The following is a 22,243-nucleotide window of genomic DNA, read 5'->3' as shown; positions in this document are numbered from 1 at the left end:
AATCATTATTCTAACCTTCTTCAATGTAAATGTGCTTATGTATCCTTCCAATAATCACTGTAGTTTATTTTAACTATACATTTTGGGGGAAATGAATAAGGAAAAGTGGGAAAGACTGGCACTGAGAGAGGAGGAGAGGAAGGTGTGTGCTGAACCAAGAGAGGAGAGGAAGGTGCGCACTGTACCGAGAAAGGAGGAGAGGTAGGTGCACGCTGCACCGAGAGAGGAGAGGTAGATGCGCCGAGAGAGAAGGAGAGGAAGGTGTGCACTGCACTGAGAGAGGAAAGGAAGATGTGTGCTGCGGCAAGAGAGGAAAGGAAGGAGCGTGCTTCACTGAGAGAAGAGGAAGGTGTGCACTGCACCGAGAGAGGAGGAGAGGAAGGAGCATGCCGGCCTCAGCTTAAAAGCCTCCACCACACTCTGGGGCAGAGAGTTCCACGGCTGAACAGCTCTCACAGGTACGACATTCTTCCTAATGTTCTCCATGTTACCTTGGATCAGCTGTGTGAAGTATTTGGCCACCACAGAGCCGATCCAGAGTCCCTCCACATTAACTGGTCAGTGCAAATCTATATAAATAAAAATGTAATGTTCATTTGTGGGATTAACATAACTCAAAAACCACTGGACGAATTGACACCAAATTTGGACACAAGACACCTATCAGGCCAACAAAAGAGACTTTAAAAGCCAAAACATAAAAAATACATTGCAATGCATGAACAAAACTACACACACACACACATATACACAAATATAAACACACACATAAACATATATACATGAGTCGCCTTCGGGCTGAGAAACTGCGGTATACAAGCAAAGTAAATAAATAAATAAATAAATACACACACCAAACACATATACACAGACTGGGCCACAGCAATGCATGGCAGGGGACAGCTAGTGTACTAATATAATGCTTTAACAACATTGTTGTTAAACATCAGGATCCTTTTTTTAGTGCCAACACTCTCATTTCCTCCAACTGATTTTGTTGGGTCAAATCTGAAATATTAGTGTCAGCTGCATTAAGCTCACTCTGACCAAAAGGTCATGAGTTCGAAGCCAGCCCGGGTTGGAGTGGGTTTCCAACCAATTATGTGTAGCCTGTTGTTGACCTTTGCAACCCGAAAGACAGTTGCACCTGTCAAGTAGGAAAACAAGGTACCACCTTAAAAGTGTGGGAGGCTAAATTAACTGATTTATGAGGCCATAAAGAAGACTCCAGCAAAAGCATTCCAGCGAGGAAGCATGCGGGGAATGCGGAAGTGCTTCATCAGCGTTGCAGATGGATGATGAAAGCGACAGTTCCCCGGCAGCCAGAAAAAGTTTAATAGCCTCTGCCTATGTCTGTATATGTTGTAGGTCAAAATTGGCATTGAATGTTTGCCATATATGTGTACACTGTAATTCGCCCTGAGTCCCCTACGGGGTGAGAAGGGCAGAATATAAAAGCTGTAAATAAATAAATAAATAAATAATATCATCCCGTGGAGACATAATGGGGTGAGGGATGGACTTTGAATCAGCTTGGAAAGCTAAATAAATTTGGATGAAATGAGCACCATCATGTCAGGAACAAGCAGTCAAAACTATTACTTGGTGAAAACAAGTGGGGCAATTTATCATACAAAATGAGCTTTAATTTTTTGGGTACAGTGATCTTATAAAACACTCAGCAAATATGTGTATAAAGATTGGTTTTCATAGTAAAATGTCAAAGAAAACAAAAACAAAGGCTCAGTCATACAGTTTTTAATTGCAATACAGAATGATTATATACAGCATGTGAACAGTTTATGTGTAAAGACAGACAAGAAGTGTATTAGGCTGCAGTTAACACAGATCCCAGGACGTTTTCCTCTTGTGCTTTATATGAAACGGGACAGTTGTAGAATAGGATGGAAGAATTTTGGTTCTTTTTTAACTCTGTATTACATAGGAGACTAAGGATTTAACTTAGACTCTAAGTTAAAAAGTGTTGCTCCACAAGCTCTGGGCATTGTATCTGTTACATCTGTCTTGGCATAGTTGAGGGCAGGGAGATGGGGAATTTGAATTAGTTTTCTTGGCAAGGTTTCTCCGGAGTTTTAGCACTACTTTCCTCTTCTCTTAAGCTGAGGTAGTGCGCAAAGTTCACATTGCCCAGGCCCGTAGCCAGGATTTTGATTCGGGGGGGGGTGCTAAGTTTGATTCGGGGGGGGGCACTGAGTTTGATTTGGGGGGGCTGAGGATCTACCCTAGCAAGCCCTTTGTATCGTTACCCCAATACCCCCATGCATATGGGATATATTGAGCATGGTGATCAGATCATGATATGACGTAAGTTTAATGTACCAGAAAGGCCTTCTCGTGGACCACCCTAAGAATTTTGGGGGGGGGGGCTGAAGCCCCTCAAGCCCTCCCCCCCCCCCCCCAGCTACATGCCTGATTGCCACTTCCATAGCTGAGCAGGGATTTGAACCTCTGAGTCCTACGCTAACACTGAAACCGCTACACTTACTATATATATAAGCATGCATAAGTCTAGACATTTTATGCAAAATATCAACCCTCAAAAATGTGTCAATGTAAAACTATCAAATCTGCAAATGCTGAATGTAGTTTAGCTGTGCTTTACAGAGAAGGGGAAATGCCCTTAAAGCCATGTAAGCACAACAGTAACCATACGATTATGTTTAAAAAGAAACATTGGAAGACCTGCAGTGCAAATAGGATTATAACATACCCCTTACTATAAGGCGCATTTGTCCATTGGCCAAATCTAACCCACCATGTCATATGTGGCCTTCCAGATGCTAGACTACTGTCAGAGTTAGACTCTCCAGTCTCGGCACAGCAAGCGTGAGGTTTCAAAATAAACAAACTCAGGCAGCATTCTTCTTAAAGTTTCAAAGTAGCTTTACTTAAAGCGTCTATACACAAAGGACTACATGATGGAACTGAAAAGATGGCGACGAACAAAAGCATAGCAAGAAGACACAGCAAACAAGAGATCCGCCCTTCTGTCTTATCTATGTTCTTGGCTGGTACACTCCTTAATTTCTCTCAGGGCAAAGGAATTTCGTGTTATCACAGTTTCACTGTCTGGCCTGTAACTTTGTAACAATAACATATGTGAGCTGAACAGTAAATGAACATGACTGAATCCATCTTTGAAAAGCAATACTAATACATTGCAATGCTCATACAAACACATTGAAAAACATACATATGAAATAACTACAACTATTCTGACAATTACAACTTATGTTTTCCTCATCATTACACATCATCACTAGAGCTGATTGGAGTTGTGATACAGGAACATCTGGAAGGCGGCAGTTTGTTCTGTTTAGTTAAAATAGTGAGATTTGAATTTAGATACAAAGTTTGTGGATATGATGCTTGACTTTAACATTTTCTTTAATCTTTCCCTAGCCTCAAAGCCGTAAGTTCTTATGGGTTGCTGTTCCTATTACCCACAGTCCATATGGTAGGTAATCAGAAGTGATGGGAGTTGTTGTTCAATAAAATCTGGAGATCCAAATTGTGTAAAGACTACAGAACACTGACGACTATGTAATAAAAATATAGTCGGCCCCTGTAGCCACAGATTCCCCATCTATGGATTCAACTGCCTTTCCTTCATAAAGACAGAAATGTGTACATTACAGAATTTCATTAATGTGGACAGTAATTTCACAGAGAAAAATATAGTTAAGTGAACTGAAATCAATACTTGATTTAGCACAGTCGGACTTTAGCATAGTTGGTTAATCACCAGCAGCCAATAGATCTTACCAATCAGAAGGCTTGCAGTTTGAAACCTGGGTCAGGGTGAGTACCTGACCTTCAGCCCAGCTTACTGTCAGTCTAAGCAGTGAGTAGAGAAATTAGGCACCGCTTAAGCAGGGAGGTATTTTATGGTACCATAAAAGAAATACCAGAAAATGCTGGCAATCAAAGGAAGAAGTCTGTGATCAAGGCTCTTTGTCATAGAGGATGGAGCAACAGCACCCTCCTGTGGCCAGAATCACGCACAACCTCCAGGACGTCAAAGCTGGGAAAAATGTGTCAGTATGTAATGTCATCTGTTGTGAAAATTGTTTATAGTTGAAACTGGATGGTTTCAGTAATGCATGGTTTAAAACAATAGAGATGTGGAGAACTGGAAGAGTGACACGTTTGGAGTTTCTTGTGCAGAACGGAAAGGAACTCTGTGACATTGCAATGTGCTCCATGCAGCTTGCAAAGATGTGATCGAACATGATCCAAGAATGGAATGTATATTTGTGTAAGGTGCCACTTTCAGTGAAAGCTGAATTAAGGAGTGCGGTGTTTTTACCACTTCATGCCTTTCAAGTAGAACTTGGAAGGTCAAAGCAGCCGAGATAAGGAAGGTGATTTATCTCAATTTCTCAATAAAATGCCGACATAATACCTCTATCTGTTGCCTGTCCTGACTGTTTAATGGCATTGAATGTTTGCCGTGTATGTGTTCTGTGATCCGCCCGGAGTCCCCTTCGGGGAGGGAAGGGTTCAATATAAATGCTGTAAATAATAATAATAATAATAACAATTATTATTATTATTATTTGAAACACAACAAGATCAGTCCACAGAGACAAGATCACTCTGCTGGTTATTGTATTAGATCACACATCGGACACTTCCCAAGTGTCTAGGACTGTGTGATGTATCGGTGAATAGGGCATGCAGTACCCAGTAAGGTGGCCTTCTGCAGCTGACAGATGATAATTTTGTCAGCGCCGATTGTGTTTAAGTGCAGGCCAAGGTCTTTAGGCACTGCACTCAGTGTGCCGATCACCACTGGGACCACCTTCACTGGCTTGTGCCAGAGTCTTTGCAGTTCGATCTTTAAATCCTCGTATCGTACTAGCTTTTCCAGTTGTTTCTCTTCATTATTATTATTATTTGATACAAAATCAGAACACAAACGTACTAATGGGTACTTTCTAGTTGTCAACCCCTGCATATCATGGAATTTGGCTGTCCCTTATTTGTGTTGAAAACCTGACAAACTAATCCAGATTCAACCAATTGCTACGAAGAGCCCAAAAGAACAGATCTGGAGAGAACAACAATCTGCTAAAATTTGCAAAAATTCTAGGAGCTGGATCAAAATAACTCCTCTTTTTTCAAACTATGCATCTTAAGAAGAGATATGGAGCTCAGCTTTTCTTATCACATAAAAGTAAGGATGAAGGGTTTCTCCAGAGAATGGGGTTGCAGAGAATGCATAAAGGAAGTCTCCAGTATCGGCATCAAAAAAGGCTACACGCTCTCCAATGCAATTCAGACTCACTCGGATCTTTGAGGGCTCTCTTCTCAGGTGCAGAAGGGGGTTCTCGGGAGTCCTTACAACCCTATACTCATTATTCCACTTCCCCACGGCCCAAATACCTTCTTCAGGACTAAACTCCACAAGTCCTTTTCTCTTCACAGATTTTCTGACCACTCCCACAGCCCATATCCCCTCACCTTTCACAAACACTTCCCAATAATGTCTGCCTGTTGTGAATCCTTCACATCCCAGCACGAAAGAACGTCGGTCAAACCTCGCAGGGTTCTCGGGCAGATCTTGGGGTTTCTCTACCCATGCTACGCTCTTACAGTCTTCAGACAAGATGAGTCGGGGATGAGCTGTGAGTGGGTTCAGGTGCACATTTGCTGGTGGAGTTCAAGGAGGTGACAAAAGACAAACATCAGTCAATGGGGGAATGAGTCATGAGCCTCAACACATCACAGAAATTTATTATACATTGCATTCAGGACTTGGGATGTTACTCTCCTTTAGCAGCTCTGTCCCAGTAACAGAGCATCCTCCTTCTGACTGTGACTGAAGTGTTGACAGGCACAGGCTTACTCAGCACAGAAAACAATGTTTCCAATAGATAGAAACTCAATTTAACAGACGATCTCAAGTTCCTAGATGGTTCATAAGTCCAACCCTCTGCCATACAGCAAAAGCACAATCAAAGCAAACTGTCAGAGGTGCTTTGATTGTGCTTTTGCTACATGGCAGAGGGTTGGACTTATGAACCATCTAGGAATTTAAGATCGTCTGGAGAGGCCCTGCTTTCTGAGTGTCATGTGGTGGAGGCTCCCTCTTTGGAAGCTTTTAAACAGAGGCTGGATGGCCATCTGTCTGGGGTGCTTTGAATGCAATATTCCTGCTTCTTGGCAGAATGGGGTTGGACTGGATGGCCCATGAGGTCTCTTCCAACTCTATGATTCTATGATTCTATTCTGTCTGGGAAGCCAACTGACCTCTTTCAGAAGGATGGTAAAAACTTGGCTGTGGGACCAAGCTTTTGGGACAGCGCAATAAATCAACAATAGGAAACCTTACCAGGCCAATTAGAATATTCTGACACAGATGATCAAGACAGTTTTAAACAGTGTATTTTAATATTGAGACAAATGTTTTTAATGTTTATGTATGCATATAATGAATTCATGTCCTGGCATTGAATGTTTGCCATTTGTATGTTGTGCTCCGCCCTGAGTCCCCTTCAGGGTGAGAAGGACGGAAGATAAACGTTTTAAATAAATAAAAAAGCAGCCATGCATCAGTGGCAATGCTTTCAACCAAAAACATTGTTTATGGATTGCATTAAAATAGGTTACTGCAACGCACTCTACATGGGGTTGCCTTTGAAGACTGTTCAGAAACTGCAATTGGTCCAATGGGCGGCAGCAAGATTACTCACTGGAGCATCATACAGGAAACATACCACCCCCTGTTGTGTCAGCTCCACTGGCTGCCGATCCAATTCCGAGCACAATTCAAAGTGCTGGTTTTGACCTATAAAACCCTATATGGCTCCGGTCCAGCGTACCTGTCCGAACCTATCTCCTTCTACGTCCCACCTCAGAGCTTAAGATTCTCTGGGGAGGCCCTGCTCTCGGCCCCACTGTTGTCTCCAACACATTTGGCGGGGACAAGGGACAGGGCCTTCTCAGTGGTAGCCCCCCCCCTTGTGGAATACCCTTCCCGGGGAAATTAGATCATCGTCATCCAGGCCCGTAGCCAGGATTTCGTTTCGGGGGGGCTGAATTTTTTTTCAGGGGGGGTTTCGGGGGAGCTGAGTTTCGGGGGGGGGGGGCTGAGTCTGAGTGAAAGAGGGTCTAGCCTAGCAAACCTTTTGTATCATTACCCCAATACCCCCATGCATATGGGATATATTGAGTATGGTGATCAGATCATGATATGAATAAACATAACAGTTTAAATAATGCACCAGTAAGGCCTTTTCGCGAACCACCATGAAAATTTCGGGGAGGGCTGAAGCCCCCCGAGCCCCCCCCCCCCTGGCTACATGCCTGTCGTCATCCCTCCTCACCTTCAGAAATAAGGTAAAATTATGGTTGTGGGACCAAGCCTTCGGTCAATCAGGTTAAAAGACAATGGATAATATTTGACTATGGCTTGGAAGTGGATTTGGATAAGTGAAGCGGAGTAATCATTAGTATATGGCTAGATAAATAGCCACCAGACTGGCAATAGCTAAATGGATTATAAGTATACCGTTTAATTTTTATTTTAATGTTCATGGTTTTAATTGCTATTTTTGTTATTGTATTTTATGAAGCGGCATTGAATTGTTGCCAATTGTAAGCTGCCCTGAGTCCCCCTAGGGGTTGAGAAGGGCAGGGTAAAAATGTTCGAAATAAATAAATAAATAAATAAATCACAAAGGAAAGACTATGCAGAAAAGTGATGCAATTTGTTTTGAAATTCATAGAAACAGCTTATAATTTCATGTGTTTGGAGGAGATCCAATCACAGCTCAAACCAAAGAAAATGTTAGTGTCTTAGTTTTTTGGCCTGTAGTTATTTATCTAGGGCACTGATTCAAAAAATTGCATTGGCTACATCAAATCAGCCCAGTGTATTTGGTCCTGCATTAGAAACTTACCTTTTTTCATTGGTAGTCCATTCAAGAGAGTTTCTGGATGAGAAAAAGAAAAGGAAGGGTAAAGCACCATGATTACATATTGCAAAAATGATGTAAAAGCTAACACAAATAAAGAGTCCTATGCATTCCTACACAGTTCTCTCCTAGACATTTGATCATGTTTATCCCATTGTGTTCCATGAAATTTATTCCTCAAAGAAGCAGACACAGAATTCCAACTGAAATATAGATATACCTGACCTGTGATTTGGAAAACTCTTGGAGTTTATAGATTATAGTGCTCTTTGATTATGGATGAACAATATCCAACATCATCCTGTCACTGCCCCTCAAATCACATCACCGGTTAAAGTTGGTCATGATGGATATATGTGCCAAATTCAGTCCAGATTAATTGCCGGGGAGGTTCACATTGATCTCTGGATGAAGCATGAAACATAGGACAGCAACCCTTCCAGCATTTTCTGTGGGTCATGGTGGATCTGTGGGCCAAATTTGGGCCACATTCATCGTCAATGGGATTGACTGTGCTCTCTGGAGTTTCTTCCTGGATGCAGGGTGAACTGCAATTCCCATCATCCAGTGTCTATTCCCCCCTCCCCAAGTATTTTATGTTGGTCGTAGGGAGGTATGTGTGCCAAGTTTGGAACAGATCTGTTGTTGGTGGGAGTACTCTTCAGAAGTTGGAGCCATCTTCGAAAATACATACATGCTTTCACTTGTTGGAAATTACAACCTTCTTCAAGCCTCCTCTAGTAATTTATTTTGTCTATAATCCTGTTGCTTGCTTACTGTATTGTATATATGTTCTGGTATGCAGCTTTCCCTTGCTCTATGTTTCCTGAGGGTTGTGGGAGGGGCTGCAGACCATATGATTAGCTCTAAGACTGCTCAGACTCCATTTTAGACTTCAGACTTCTTTAGCCTTTGGACTGCTCAAATCACTTGTAAGAGAGATGTCCTGTGCTATCTGCACACAGAAACTATCTCAAACATATCTGTAACTGGACTGATAAGTTGTGTACCTGTGTACACTGAACACTTTAAGTTATGAGTAAACCAAATATGTTAGTTTTTACCAAAGTCTACTTCATTTTTGTCTCTTGAGTGCATGACATAAAACAAGTTGCTTTATGGACCAGGCTGTAGCACTGCTGGTTAATTGCCAGTAGCAATAGATCACTGCTGACCGGAAGGTGGCAACTTCGAAGACCAAGTCAGATTGAGCACCCGACTCTTAAGCTCTGCTTACTGTCCACCTAAGCAATTCGAAAACAGCTGAGCTGTGATCAGAGAAATTAGGCACCAGTTAAAAGCAAGGAGGTATTTTACTACACCATAAAAATACCGGCGATCAAAGAACAAAGAATAAATACTACAATCAAAAAGGGCTCGGTGTCATAGTAGATGAAGCGACAGCAACCCCCTGTGGCTGAAATTGAGTATAACCTCCAGGCGCTGAAGTCGGAAAATCCCAAATACCCCTATTTGTCTGTCTGCCTTGTATGTCTAAACACGGCATTGAATGTTTGCTGTGTAGGTGTGCATTGTGATCCGCCCTGAGTCCCCTTCAGGGTGAGAAGGGCGGAATATAAAAACTATACATAAATAAATAAATAAAAGATGTATTTCGGGGCACTGAAAAACACTTCTGAAGCACTGCTATTTTTATCCATTGGCATAATCTCAGTTTTCCTAACAGATCAGAGACAGGTTATCAGTCTAGCAACTGAAAGCCAAATTGCCTTGCATAAACACATCTGGTTGTATACCACTTGAAAAGATTCTAAAATAAGTTTTTTGCTCTCCTCTAAAATATCATGCTTTTTCAAAAGGTGACAACCTCCAAATGATTATGAATTCCATTTGCCAAAATCACTTGTATTATATACTAGCTTAGGTTGCCAGTGATGCCCGGGTTAGATAATTTTTAATGCTATTTATTAGGAAAAGGCAATCTTGTTGGTGAACTATAACTCTCAGAATGTAGAGTCCATCTTCTTCTAACCCCTCCAGTATGTTCTGTTGGTTATTGGGGGGGGGGGGGGGGGGTTCTGTGTGCCAAGTTTGATCCAGATTCATTGTTGGTGGATATTACAGTGCTCTCTTAACGTTTGGGTCATCTTGGAAAATACATACACACAAACATAATACAAACATACATACAAACACTAACTTTTATAATAGATATAGTATTTTGTTCCCTTACTTTTGAATTGTTCCATGATGGCTTTCAGAAAGTGATTAATATCACAGAAGTCCCAAATCTTCCATTTCAAGTCTGGAGAGAAAGTCACTGGATTCTGAAACATCGCTGCCTTCTCTTTACTCCTAGTGCAAAAAATGCGTCATGGATATAATTGAGAATCTGTCAGGTTTTACAATGTATTGTAATGTAATATAGCTGAGTCATGCACTGCTAATGGGCTTCTATTGGAAATGCTGAGTCATGCATTAACTGTATATAGGGAATATTTGGGGAATGTGTTCTGGCCTGATCCAGGTGATTGTGAATGATGTAATCCTGGGTCTGAGTTAAGTTAATAGGTTGGGAACCAATCAGAGATTGCTATGTGTAATTGTATAGAATTGTATATAAGGAAGTCGTGTACAGTGTATATTTCTCCTTGTGCTGTGATGTTGTCCGTCGAAGGCTATATGTAATTAAAAGAACCTGTCTGCTAAGACAAGATATAACTGCATGCTGTGGTAAGTTTGTAATATCATCTAGACTGGGGGAAAGACAATGGTAAAACTGACAATGGCCGGGCATGTGCTCAAGTGTATGTAAAAGGTTCCAGAGTGACTGCAGGCTGTGGGAGCAGTTGACTGAAAATACTGTGCAGGAAGAAACTACTGGAAAGTGCTGAAGTTGTGCAACTGATCTGCTGCTGAATTGTGAAGTTAATCACAACAGAATCCCACAGGGAGTCAAAATACAGGCAAAATGTGGATTTCATACAATCAGGATGACAGTGGAAAAAGTTGTGGCTGATTATGTTTGGGAACTGGCCCAACTGTGTCAACTTGCCCTAAGTCAAGAAATTCTGTGTCAGAATTTGGGCTTTCCCCCAACTTTCTGTAATGTGGGGCAAGGCTGTGTCACAGTGGCTTTGTCCCATGTTACAGAAAGTAACCTCCTGAGCCCTGCGACATGCACAATGGAGGACCTTCTTGCAGCAACACCAGAGGCACTCCAAGTGGCCAGCTACTGGTCAAAGGACATTTAATAGAATACCAAGTCTGCAAACTTTGTGTTTTATTTGTTTGTTTGTTTTTAATGCAATACAACTGCTTTGGTTTGCTCCTGACATGATAAATAAATACCTTCTGAGCAGATCAAATGTTAAATGGTTGTGTCACTTAGAATTGCATGGAGATTTTGAATGAAAAGTTGAAAATAAATAAATGGACAGAAAATAAAATTCTTTTTTGATATAGTTCTATTGCTTTAAGAGACACTGAAACTTAACTATGTATTGTAAAATCTCTTCTCATTAGCAATAATGATGTAGTTCAATGACAACAGTTTATACCAGGGGTCCTCAAACTTTTTAAACAGAGGGCCAGGTCACAGTCCCTCAAACTGTTGGAGGGCCGGATTATAATTTGAAAAAAAAAAGAATGAATTCCTATGCACACTGCACACATCTTATTTGTAGTACAAAAAACACTTAAAAACAACACAATAATTAAAATGAAGAACAATTTTAACAAATATAAACCTATTAGTATTTCAATGGGAAATGTGGGTCTGCTTTTGGCTGATGAGATAGGATTATTGTTGTTGTGTGCTTTCAAATCTTTTCAGACTTAGGTTGACCCTATGTGAGGGCAGGGTAAATGACCTTGGAGGGCCGTATCTGACCCCCAGGCCTTAGTTTGAGGACCCCTGGTTTATACCTTCAAAGACAAAGCAGATTAAGCATTGTGAACTATGGCATTAATTTGGGAAAAGAGGAAAATCTGTCCAAGATACATTGCAACGATGGCCCCATCTACACTGTCATTTCATACAGCCTGAAACTGCATTATATAGTTAGTGCAGATCAGTGGTTCCCAACCTTTTTCTGACCAGGGACTGCTCTCCAACATTAGTACCAAAAGGATTACGAATTGGTTTTTGGTCAACTTTAGATTCAGTTTGGTTATTTGGGGTGCTGATTCAGAAAACTGCATTGGATAGACTACATCATCTCTAGTTTCTGATACAGAACATATGCCATCCAGTAGTCGCCATCTGCTCACCCACAGAAAAGCATATTTAATCATCTAGAGCTGATGTGGTAGTAGTAATCTTTCATGGGTACTCAGCCTCTCCTCTCCTGACTGCCCCATTGCCTTGGCCCTATAAGAAGACTTTGCGAGACCAGTTGCTCTTGTTGCTGCGTGGTTTCAAGGCAACGGTGTAGTAATGGTGAGGCCACGGACCATATTTCCATTCTTGCAGACCACTGGTGGTCCACAGACCATAGGTTGGGAACCAGTGGTGTGGACTCATAAAATGCAGTTCAACGAAGTTCCAAACTACATGATATGGCATTGCAGATGGGGCATCTGTTGAATCTTCTGTCTAAACGTTATCAACAGACAGTGTAAAGGAGATGAAAATGCACTAGGTTAAACATTTCACTATACCATATATACCTTTTAGATTTTGGTATAGTGCAACATAAAGATTTACAGGCGAGGGGGTGATAGATAGGATTTGCTATATGTGATGAGTGGAAGCAAAGATCAACTGTCAACGATATTGTTTGTCACAATAAAAAGGAAATAATTTCAAAATACTGTCACCAATTTTATCTGTGAAATATTAGACGTTACGAGGTCTTCATTCTATTCTCTCAATCAGGAGCCTGAAGGGCCACAGCCTTTACATAAAGCCCATCCCCAACATCACAGAGACAAAAGGGAAATTGGTAGATACACACCTCTGCAAGACACTTTCCACATCCTGGAAGGAGAAAAAAAGAAGAGGAAACCCAAGTGTTGGCATGCAAGGAGTATTTATTTATTTACTTTATTTGTATACCGCTGTTCTCAGCCCTTAGGCGACATCACTCTTTATATATCAAAGGGGAACAATGTCAAAGAGCTGACAATAACATTGTACAGTAGAATCTCGCTTATCCGACAGAATGTTGAATAAGCGAAAATGTTGGATAATAAGGTGGGATTAAGGAAAAGCCTATTTAACGTCAAATTACCTTATGATTTTATAAATTAAGCACCAAAACTTTGTATTTTACAACAAATCGACAGACAAAACAGTTCAATGCACAGTAACATATCATAATTACTATATTTACAAATTTAGCACCAAAACAGACAAGGGTTCCTTCTTTCTTCCTCCCTGGACATTTTTCCAAGCGGGAGGCAGACTGCATTAGATAATACAGAATGTTGGATGAGTGAAGGTTGGATAAGCAAGACTCTACAGTATTTATTTACAAACGTTTCCAAATATGGGGCTTATTGAAAAAAAGGAATTTCAAGTTTGCATTAAGGTAAACTGTCCAAGTTCACTTGGATGGTCTTATTTTATTTATTTATCATCCCACTTTTTTTCCTAAAGGGGGCTTAAATCAGCTTAAAATTAATTAATTAATTAAAACAATCTGAATACTATTTTTTAAAGAACGTATTAAGCAACAATCCACTTTAAAAGAAAAATCTAGAACAGTTAAACCTAATACTTATGAAAATCCAGCATTCCCAATGCAGTAAAGCTGATGGCCTTTTTAAACACAGGATTTCCCCTGCTTTTGAATGGCTCATTTTCTGATAATTTGTTGACAAGTCCAGTTTGATAAGGGATCACTCTTTTTCTCAGTTCTTTTTACCTATGAGGCTTGCTGGGGACCCCTTCCTTCCACATTACAGCACACATACTTATATTTTTCAATAGCCAAAATGCATTTATAAGCTTAATATTTTAATGTATTGTTGAAGGCAGTGGAACTCTCTGCCCTGGAGTGTGGGGGAGGCTCCTTCTTTGGAAGCTTTTAAACAGAAGCTGGATGGCCATCTGTCAGGGGTGATTTGAATGCAATATTCCTGCTTCTTGGTAGGGAGTTGGACTGGATGGCCCATGAGGTCTCTTCCAACTCTTTGATTCTATGATTCTATGGCTGGAATCAATGGGTTGTTGTAGGTTTTTCGGGCTATATGGCCATGTTCTGTGTTCCTTGGTTGTGCTTTTTTATTAATTTCACTTTCATATTGTGTTATGGTGCCAAATACATCAAATAAATGGCTTCTTGTAAGGTTATATTCACTGATGGTGAAAAGAAAATAGGAACTAGCCAAGCCTCTCTTGGCAGAGAATTCCATAGCCTCAGAACAGATCTTTCTCAAGTTGTCAACAGATGTATCTGCGATGGTGGCGGAACCAAGAGAAAACCCTTTTCAACAGATTTTTAACTCTCATATAGGGCCCTTCCACACAGCTGAATAAAACCCCACATTATCTGCTTTGAACCGGGATATATGGCAGTGTAGACTCAGATAACCCAGGGCCCTTCCACGCAACCCTATACCCCAAAATATCAAGGCAGAAAACCCCACATTATCTGAGTGTGGACTTGGATAACACAGTTCAAAGCGGAAATTGGGGGATTTTCTGCCTTGATATTCTGGGATATAGGGCTGTGTGAAAGTGCCCCCAGTTCAAAGCAGATATTGTGGGATTTGAATGTACAGTGCCATATAATCCTGTTCAAAGAACTTAATCTGGATTTTATATGGCAGTGTAGAAGGGGCTTAAAACTCCTGAACTGAAAACATGGACTGTTTTCAAGTCAGTCACTCATACTATATCTGCACTTTTCATTATTATTGCCCCCAGTGGCGCAGTGGATTAAACCCCTGTGCCGACAGGACTGAAGACTGACAGGTCGTAGGTTCGAATCTGGGGAGAGGCGAATGAGCTCCCTCTATCAGCTTCAGCTCCTCATGCAGGGACATGAGAGAAGCCTTCCACAAGGATGATAAAACATCAAGACCGTCCCCTGGGCAACGTCCTAGCAGACGGCCAATTCTCTCACACCAGAAGCAACTTGCAGTTCCTCAAGTCGCTCCTGACACGACAAAAAAAAGTTATTATTGCCAAAGTGTAGTACCATACAGTTCTTCATTTTGTTAGCTTTGGCCCAGCAACTCATTTTCAAGCTGCCTTCGATATATGGGCTCTTCCACACAGCCTTATAACGCAGAATATCAAGGCAGAAAATCCCACAATATCCGAGTCCACACTGCCATATATTTCAGTTCTAAGCAGATATTGTGGGATTTTCTGCCTTGATATTCTGGGTTATATGGCTGTGTGGAAGGGCCCTGAGTTAAGTGGTGAGTGTAAATGTGCCCTTTCAGATAATCTAGGCCAGTGGTTCTGAACCTGGGGTCCCCAGGTGTTTTTGACCTTCAACTCCCAGAAATCCTAACAGCTGGTGAACCTGCTGGGATTTCTGGGAGTTGTAGGCCAACAACATCTGGGGACCCCAGGTTCAGAACCACTGATCTAGGTTCAAAATGTATAAGTAATAACTTGCACTCTTTATTTGTAAGTGGCTCGCCTAGCCCAGTGTTTCTCAACCTGTGGGTCGCCAGGTGTTTTAGCCTACAACTCCCAGAAATCCCAGCCACCTTACCAGCTGGTAGGATTTCTGGGAGTTGACGGCCAAAACATCAGGGGATCCACAGGTTGAGAACCACTAGCCTAATATTTCCGTAGCTTTTTTTTATGAAGACATACAAATCCTGGGTTTCATCCTGCCCCTGGAGAGGAACCATGACTGTTTCCGCCTGTTTTACCTTCAGGAGTTCACTGGCTGGTTGCTGCTTCTTCTTCTCTAGCTCCCAGATGATTTTTTTAACAGAGGCAAGGTCCTCAGAAAGCCTGGCCTCATGTTTCTCCTTCTGCCTTGCTAACTCCTTCTCTACTTTCTCCATCTGGGCCAGCAGAAGTTTCTCCTGTTCTTCAAGGAACTGACGTATTTCCTGGAACTGAGCCACCGTCTGTTGCCTCTCCATTTGTGTTAATTCCTGCAACACAGAGATGGAGAAGAAGAAAAAGCCAGTGTTTGTATTCTAACTCAAGGCCCTCGCTTATATTACAACTCACTTTTATTATAACTCACAATTCACCCTTAGGCCCTTTCCACACAGCTGAATAAAATCCCACATTTCCTGCTTTGAACTGGAATATATGGCAGTGTGGACTCAGATAACCCAGTTCAAAGCAGATATTGTGGGATTTTCTGCCTTGATGTTCTGGGTTATATGGTTGTGTGGAATGGCCCTTAGTTACCTCTAGGAATTTTGGGCAAATCACATACTTTCAGCTTTAGAAAGCCTTTAAGATCACTGTAAGTTGAAAATGACGTGAAGATACACAACAACACAAGTATGACTAACATAAAAAGATAATTATAACAAATATCAAGGATTTTTTTAATAGAAAAGGTATTTTTGTCTAATGAAAGGGACCTGATGTTAAAGAAGAATTTCAAGATGGATTTTTTTAAAAAAGGCTTCCTTTAAAAATACTGAGAAAAAAAGTATGGTCCCATTCAAGTAGTTGCATTACTAGTTTTTATCTGCAATATATGCTAAGGTACATAAAAGGGGCAGTTCAGCAATGTTAAAAGCAATAAATCTTTTTTTCTACAGCTTCCAGATTTCTTCATTTTGAACCAGGTTGTGGCACGGCTGGTAGCTGCGTTAAAAATCACTACTGACCGAAAGGTCATGAGTTTGAACCCAGCCCGGGTTGGAGTGAGCTTCCAGCCATTCACCTAGCTTGCTGTTGACCTTTGCAGCCCAAAAGATAGTTGCATCTGTCAAGTAGGAAATTTAGGTACAACTTATGCGGGGAGGCCAACGTAACTAATTTACGACACTATAAAAAAGCTCTCCAGCAGCGTGCAAAGAATGAGGAAATACTAAATCGGTGTCACAAGTGAACGGTGAAGCGACAGGTCCCCCGATGGCCGGAATTCAAAAGCATACTCTCATCAAGCTGGAAAGTGTGTCTATATATGTTGTGTGTCGATGGTATTGAATGTTTGTCATGGATATGTGCGTTGTTATCCGCCCCGAGTCCCCTGTGGGGTTCGAAGGGCGGAATATAAATATGGTAAATTTCTTTAGGGATCTATTTGCCTGAGAGCTGACAAATTTCCTGAAAATGATAAAAACCCTGTTGAATAGGGAAATGGATTTTCTAGTGAAACTCCTTTCCTCGAAAAACCTTAGTGATTTTTTTTCGTGTCAGGAGCAACTTGAAAATCTGCAAGTCACCTCTGGTGTGAGAGAATTGGCTGTCTGCAAGGATGTTGCCCAGGGGACACCTGGATGTTTTGATGTTTTTCCATCCTTGTGGGAGGTTTCTCTCATGTCCCCGTATGGGGAGCTGGATCTGACCAAGGGAGCTCAACCCTGCATTAGTTTAAATTTTCAGATACTCCTTAAATTCCCTTGCTCCTCCCAATTCATTATTAAAATAAACTAATTGGCATACATGGGGTAGGCAGATAATCTGTAACAGTAAATGCTTTTTATGCTCGATGTCACATCAGACAGGCGCCCTCCCTCATGTCCTTTCGAAAAAGCCTTAAGACTTGGCTGTTCGAGAGGGCATTTAATTAAGTGCTAAGCAACAACATTACGGTAATGAGAACTGGAATGGTATAAGGAAGATGAGACTGGCTATGATTCTACTAAGAGACGAAGCGGATTTTTACGTAGTTTGTATTTGTCGTATAGTTATATGTTGTTGATACTGGCCTTTGTAACTGTCTTTTTATGTGTACTGTACACCGCCATGAGTCGCCCGTATGGGCTGAGAATGGCGGTTAATAAGTGCATCAAATAAATAAATAAATGTCTTTTTTCAGTAACTTTTTTGTCCTGGCAGGCCTTTGACAACTGACTTTTAAAGAGAAAACACATCATGTCTGTTGTGCTATAAATTTATTGTTTCTGTTTCATGGATGGGTTTTAATTTGATGATTGTTTAATTACTTTCCCCCTTTAGTATGCTGTGAAAACAATCAACTGCATTTGTTTAAACTGCTGTAAGATGTCTTGAGTCCAAAACTGGGGGAAAAGTTCCCACAGGACTCTTCTGACTGAGCTCTTCTGTAGTATTGCCATGTTTGGATGCAGCCTTAAAGTCTTGAATGAGAAATAGATTATACTACAACTACACTTTGGTTTCTGTTAACTCAAATTAATCAAGTCATAGTCTTCCCAACATTGGTGACACTTACGAGCAGCTCTTGGCCCTCCTTTTCCGCATCTGCTATATCTTTCAGAATTTTTTCTCTCTTCACCCTCAGCAGCTCCAACTGAATAGAGACCTGATCCTAAAACAAAAGGTTAAGCTTGTTTAAGAACATGAGAAGGACTGTATATGATGCCTGTGCACCCTCCCTGTTATGCAGTCTGGTGCTTGAATTCAAAGCCAATACTATTATGAAGCATAGAAAGATTGAGGCAACTGACTCAGGTGGCAGATTGTAAGCAGCAATGTTATCAATACTGACTTCAGCAGACTGTGGGAAGGACAACATTTGTGTGATTTAGCAGTATACTGAGAGCTACCAACTCTATCTCTTTTTTCCAGCTAATTCCACGGAAGATTGGAATTACCTTCAGTGTGGGTTGTCAGAAATGGAAAGGATGAGAACAAATTGAAGCATAATCCAGGCACAACATAGAATCAAAGAGTTGGAAGAGACCTCATGGGCCATCCAGTCCAACCCCCTGCCAAGAAGCAGGAATACTGCATTCAAATCACCCCTGACAGATGGCCATCCAGCCTCTGTTTAAAAGCTTCCAAAGAAGGAGCCTCCACCACACTCCGGGGCAGAGAGTTCCACTGCCACAAGAAGGTCCTCCATTGTGCATGTAGCAGGGCTCAGGTTACATTGCAGCAGGTGGTCTGTAGTTTGCTCTTCTCCACACTCGCATGTCGTGGATTCCACTTTGTAGCCCATTTCTTTAGGTTGGCTCTGCATCTCGTGGTGCCAGAGCGCAGTCTGTTCAGCGCCTTCCAAGTTGCCCAATCCTCTGTGTGCCCAGAGGGGAGTCTCTCATTTAGTATCAGCCATTGATTGAGGTTGGCTGGTGCCTGCTGTACACATCTGTAGGGATGTGGCGCAGCTGGCTGGGAGTCAGCTGCATTAAGATCACTACTGACTGAAAGGTCACGAGTTCGAAGCCAGCCCAGGTCGGAGTGAGTGTCCAACCAATTTATGTAGCTTGCTGTCGACCTTTGCAGCCCGAAAGACAGTTGCATCTGTCAAGGCTTTGGAACTCCCTCCCACTAGAGATTAGATCTGCTCCCTCCCTCCTGACTTTCAGGAAACTACTAAAGACCTGGCTCTGGAATGTGGCATTCAAGGACTGAATCTATAACCTCTGTCCACAAGGAAGGAGGATGATGAACTGTGACTATGACTATGAATATAACTGGATTGATGACTTGGCTTGGGTAATTGTGATGATGATGTTTTTATTGTACTTTATTGTACTATTTTAATCTGTAATGACATTGCACTCTGTTGTACTTATATATTATTGTATTTGCATATATGTAGTAAACCGACCTGAGTCCCTCGTTGAGGTGAGAAGGCCGGTACAGAAATCTTCCAAATAAATAAATAAATAGGAAATTTAGGTACCACTTATGCAGGGAGGCTATTTATTTATTTACAGTATTTATATTCCGCCCTTCTCATCCCGCAGGGGACTCAGGGCGGATTACAGCGTTCACATATATGGCAAACATTCAAGGCCAAAGACACACAACAGACATAGACAGACAGTCAGAGGCTATTTAACTTTTTCTGGCCACCAGGGGAGCTGTCGCTTTCATCGTCCATCTGCAACACTGATGAAGAACTTCTGCATTCCCCGCATGCTTTTGCTGGAGTGCTTTGCTGGAGTCTTTTTTATGGCCTCATAAATTAGTTAAATTAGCCTCCCCACAAATAGGTGGTACCCAATTTTCCTACTTGACAGATGCAACTGTCTTTCATAGAGTCATAGAGTTGGAAGAGACCTCATGGGTCATCCAGTCCAACCCCCTGCCAAGAAGCAGGAATATTCAAAGCACCCCTGACAGATGGCCATCTAGCCTCTGTTTAAAATCCTCCACAGAAGGAGCCTCCATCACATCCCGGGGCAGAGAGTTCCACTGCTGAACAGCTCTCACGGTCAGGAAGTTCTTCCTCATGTTCAGATGGAGTCTCCTTTCGGGTTGCAAAGGTCGACAACAAGCTACACAATTGGTCGGAAGCTCACTCCGACTCGGGCTGGCTTCGAACTCATGACCTTTTGGTCATAAGTGATCTTAATACAGCTGACACTCAGCTAGCTGCGCCACAGTCCTGGAGGCAAATTTAACTAATTTACGGGGCCATAAAAATCTCCAGCAAGCATGCAAAGAACGAGGAAGTACTTCATCAGTGTCACAAATGGTCGGTGAAGGGACTGCTCCCCTGGTGGCCAGAATACCCTCAAGAAAGGCTGAAATGTTCTGGCCCAAGTTACCTATCCGAACGGTTCTGGCCCAAGTTACCTATCCAAACGTATCTCTGCCTATCAGCCCGCCAGGACCCTAAGATCTTCTGGGGAGGCCCTGCTCACTATCCCGCCTGCTTTACAGGTGCGGCTGGCGGGGACGAGAGACAGGGCCTTTTCTGTGGTGGCCCCCCGGCTGTGGAACGCCCTTCCTATGGAGGTAAGATCAGCCCCCTCGCTAATGGTGTTCCGAAGAAGACTAAAAACTTGGATGTTTGAACGGGCATTCAGTTAAACAGTGCAATGAATGTGATGATTACAGGAATGGAAATTTGGACGGCGGATTGGATCACGACTCTAGTTATGAGATGCATTGTGTTGTCTATTGTTGTGTCAATATTGTATATTATGCTTTTATGGTTTTAAATTGTATATCGTTGATTGATTCTTATCCTTGTTGTAAACCGCGTTGAGTCGCCTGTTGGGCTGAGAAACTGTGGTATACAAGTAAAGTAAATAAATAAATGTTAAATTAATTGCCTCTGTGTCTGTCTATAGATGTTGTGTGTCTATGGCATTGAATGTTTGCCATGTATATGTACATTGTAATCCGCCCTGAGTCCCCTGCGGGGTGAGAAGGGCGGAATATAAATACTGTAAATAAATAAGATATACGCTGAAACATTTCCTGAAACCAAGACTCCTGGGTGTGTTGCTCACTTGGTACTCCTGGGCGGCCTCCTCCAGTGGGACCACCTGATGGTCTCGGTGCTCCTTGGCCCGGTCGCAGACCACGCAGATGGGGCTCCGGTCCTCCTTGCAGAAGAGCTTGTGGGGCTCCTGGTGCTTCTGGCAGGCTCCCCCTTGCCCTTGCCTTCCCTCCTGGTTCCCCTGATTTCTCAGCTTCTTGGCGATGTCGACCAGGTTGGCCAGCTGCCGGTTTGGGAAGAGGCTCCCCGGCTGGAAGGCTTGCCTGCACTGGGGACACAAACACGGGGGGTTCTCCTTGCTCCCACCCGCTAGGCTTGGGCTTAGGCTGGGGCTCAGGCAGGAGAGGCAGAAGCTGTGCCCGCACCCGGGGATGATCACCGGGCCCTGGAAGTAGTCCAGGCAGATGGGGCAGGTCGCCTCCTCGCAGAGATCCCCCACGGGGTCCCCGCCACCCGCAGCCATGGCTCTCTTCTCAGTTCTCCCAAAAAGCTAACTTTCAGTTTCTTTTTCTTTCAAGGGCTGGGCAATTTCCCTACGGCGTTTGGAAAAGGCGGAAGGGACTTCCGGAACGGACTCTTGGCAACTTTCAAAAGTGTTCCATGGCGGGGAAACACTGGATTGTTGTATGTTTTCCAGGCTGCATGGCCATGTTCCAGAAGCATTCTCTTCTGACGTTTCGCCCGCATCTGTGGCAGGCATCCTCAGAGGTTGTGAGGTCTGTTGGAAACTAGGAAGATGGGGACTATATAGCTGTGTGGATATTGAGGTCTGTTGGAAATTAGGAAAATTGTGTTTATATAGCTGTGGAATAATGTCCAGGGTGGGAGAAAGTCTGTCTGTTTGAGGTAAGTGTGAATGTTTCAATTGGCCACCTTGGTTAGCATTTAATGGCCTTGCAGTTTCAAAGTGTTGCTTCTTACTGCCTTCTTACTGATCAAAATGTCTTGGCATCATAGTGAATGACGCGACAGTCCCCCCTGTGGCCAGAATTGAGCATAACCTCCAGGTGCCGAAGTGGAAATGCCAAAAATACCTCTATCTGTGGCAGCTTGTATGTCTATAAAACAGCATTG

General features: G+C 42.4%; 1 protein-coding gene across 1 annotated transcript; it reads right to left on the bottom strand.

Annotated features, from left to right (window-relative positions):
• Positions 1–4,064: 4,064 nt before the first annotated feature.
• LOC132765699 (E3 ubiquitin-protein ligase TRIM7-like) lies at positions 4,065–21,646 on the bottom strand. The gene is made up of 7 exons (XM_067465378.1): positions 21,180–21,646; positions 18,203–18,298; positions 15,744–15,974; positions 12,863–12,885; positions 10,138–10,259; positions 7,929–7,961; positions 4,065–5,676 (listed from the first exon to the last, which is right to left on the bottom strand). The coding sequence occupies exons 1-7, from the start codon at positions 21,630–21,632 to the stop codon at positions 5,159–5,161; spliced, it is 1,476 nt and encodes a 491-aa protein (XP_067321479.1). The 5' UTR covers positions 21,633–21,646; the 3' UTR covers positions 4,065–5,158.
• Between the last annotated feature and the right edge of the window lie 597 nt (positions 21,647–22,243).

Source organism: Anolis sagrei, chromosome 2, assembly GCF_037176765.1.
Source record: "Anolis sagrei isolate rAnoSag1 chromosome 2, rAnoSag1.mat, whole genome shotgun sequence".
Taxonomy (NCBI): Eukaryota; Metazoa; Chordata; class Lepidosauria; order Squamata; family Dactyloidae; genus Anolis; species Anolis sagrei.
Note: the sequence above shows the minus strand (reverse complement) of the source record. Positions and strands in the feature narration are given on the sequence as shown.

What these genes read in the sequence shown, in the direction of transcription:
- LOC132765699 (XM_067465378.1), bottom strand. Translation starts at nt 21,632, where the DNA reads ATGGCTGCGGGTGGCGGGGACCCCGTGGGGGATCTCTGCGAGGAGGCG. An exon ending in CATCATGGAACAATTCAAAA is followed by an intron (nt 7,962 to 10,137) that starts GTAAGGGAACAA and finishes TTTCTCATCCAG; the next exon opens with AAACTCTCTTGAATGGACTA. An exon ending in TGGACTACCAATGAAAAAAG is followed by an intron (nt 5,677 to 7,928) that starts GTAAGTTTCTAA and finishes GAACTCCACCAG; the next exon opens with CAAATGTGCACCTGAACCCA.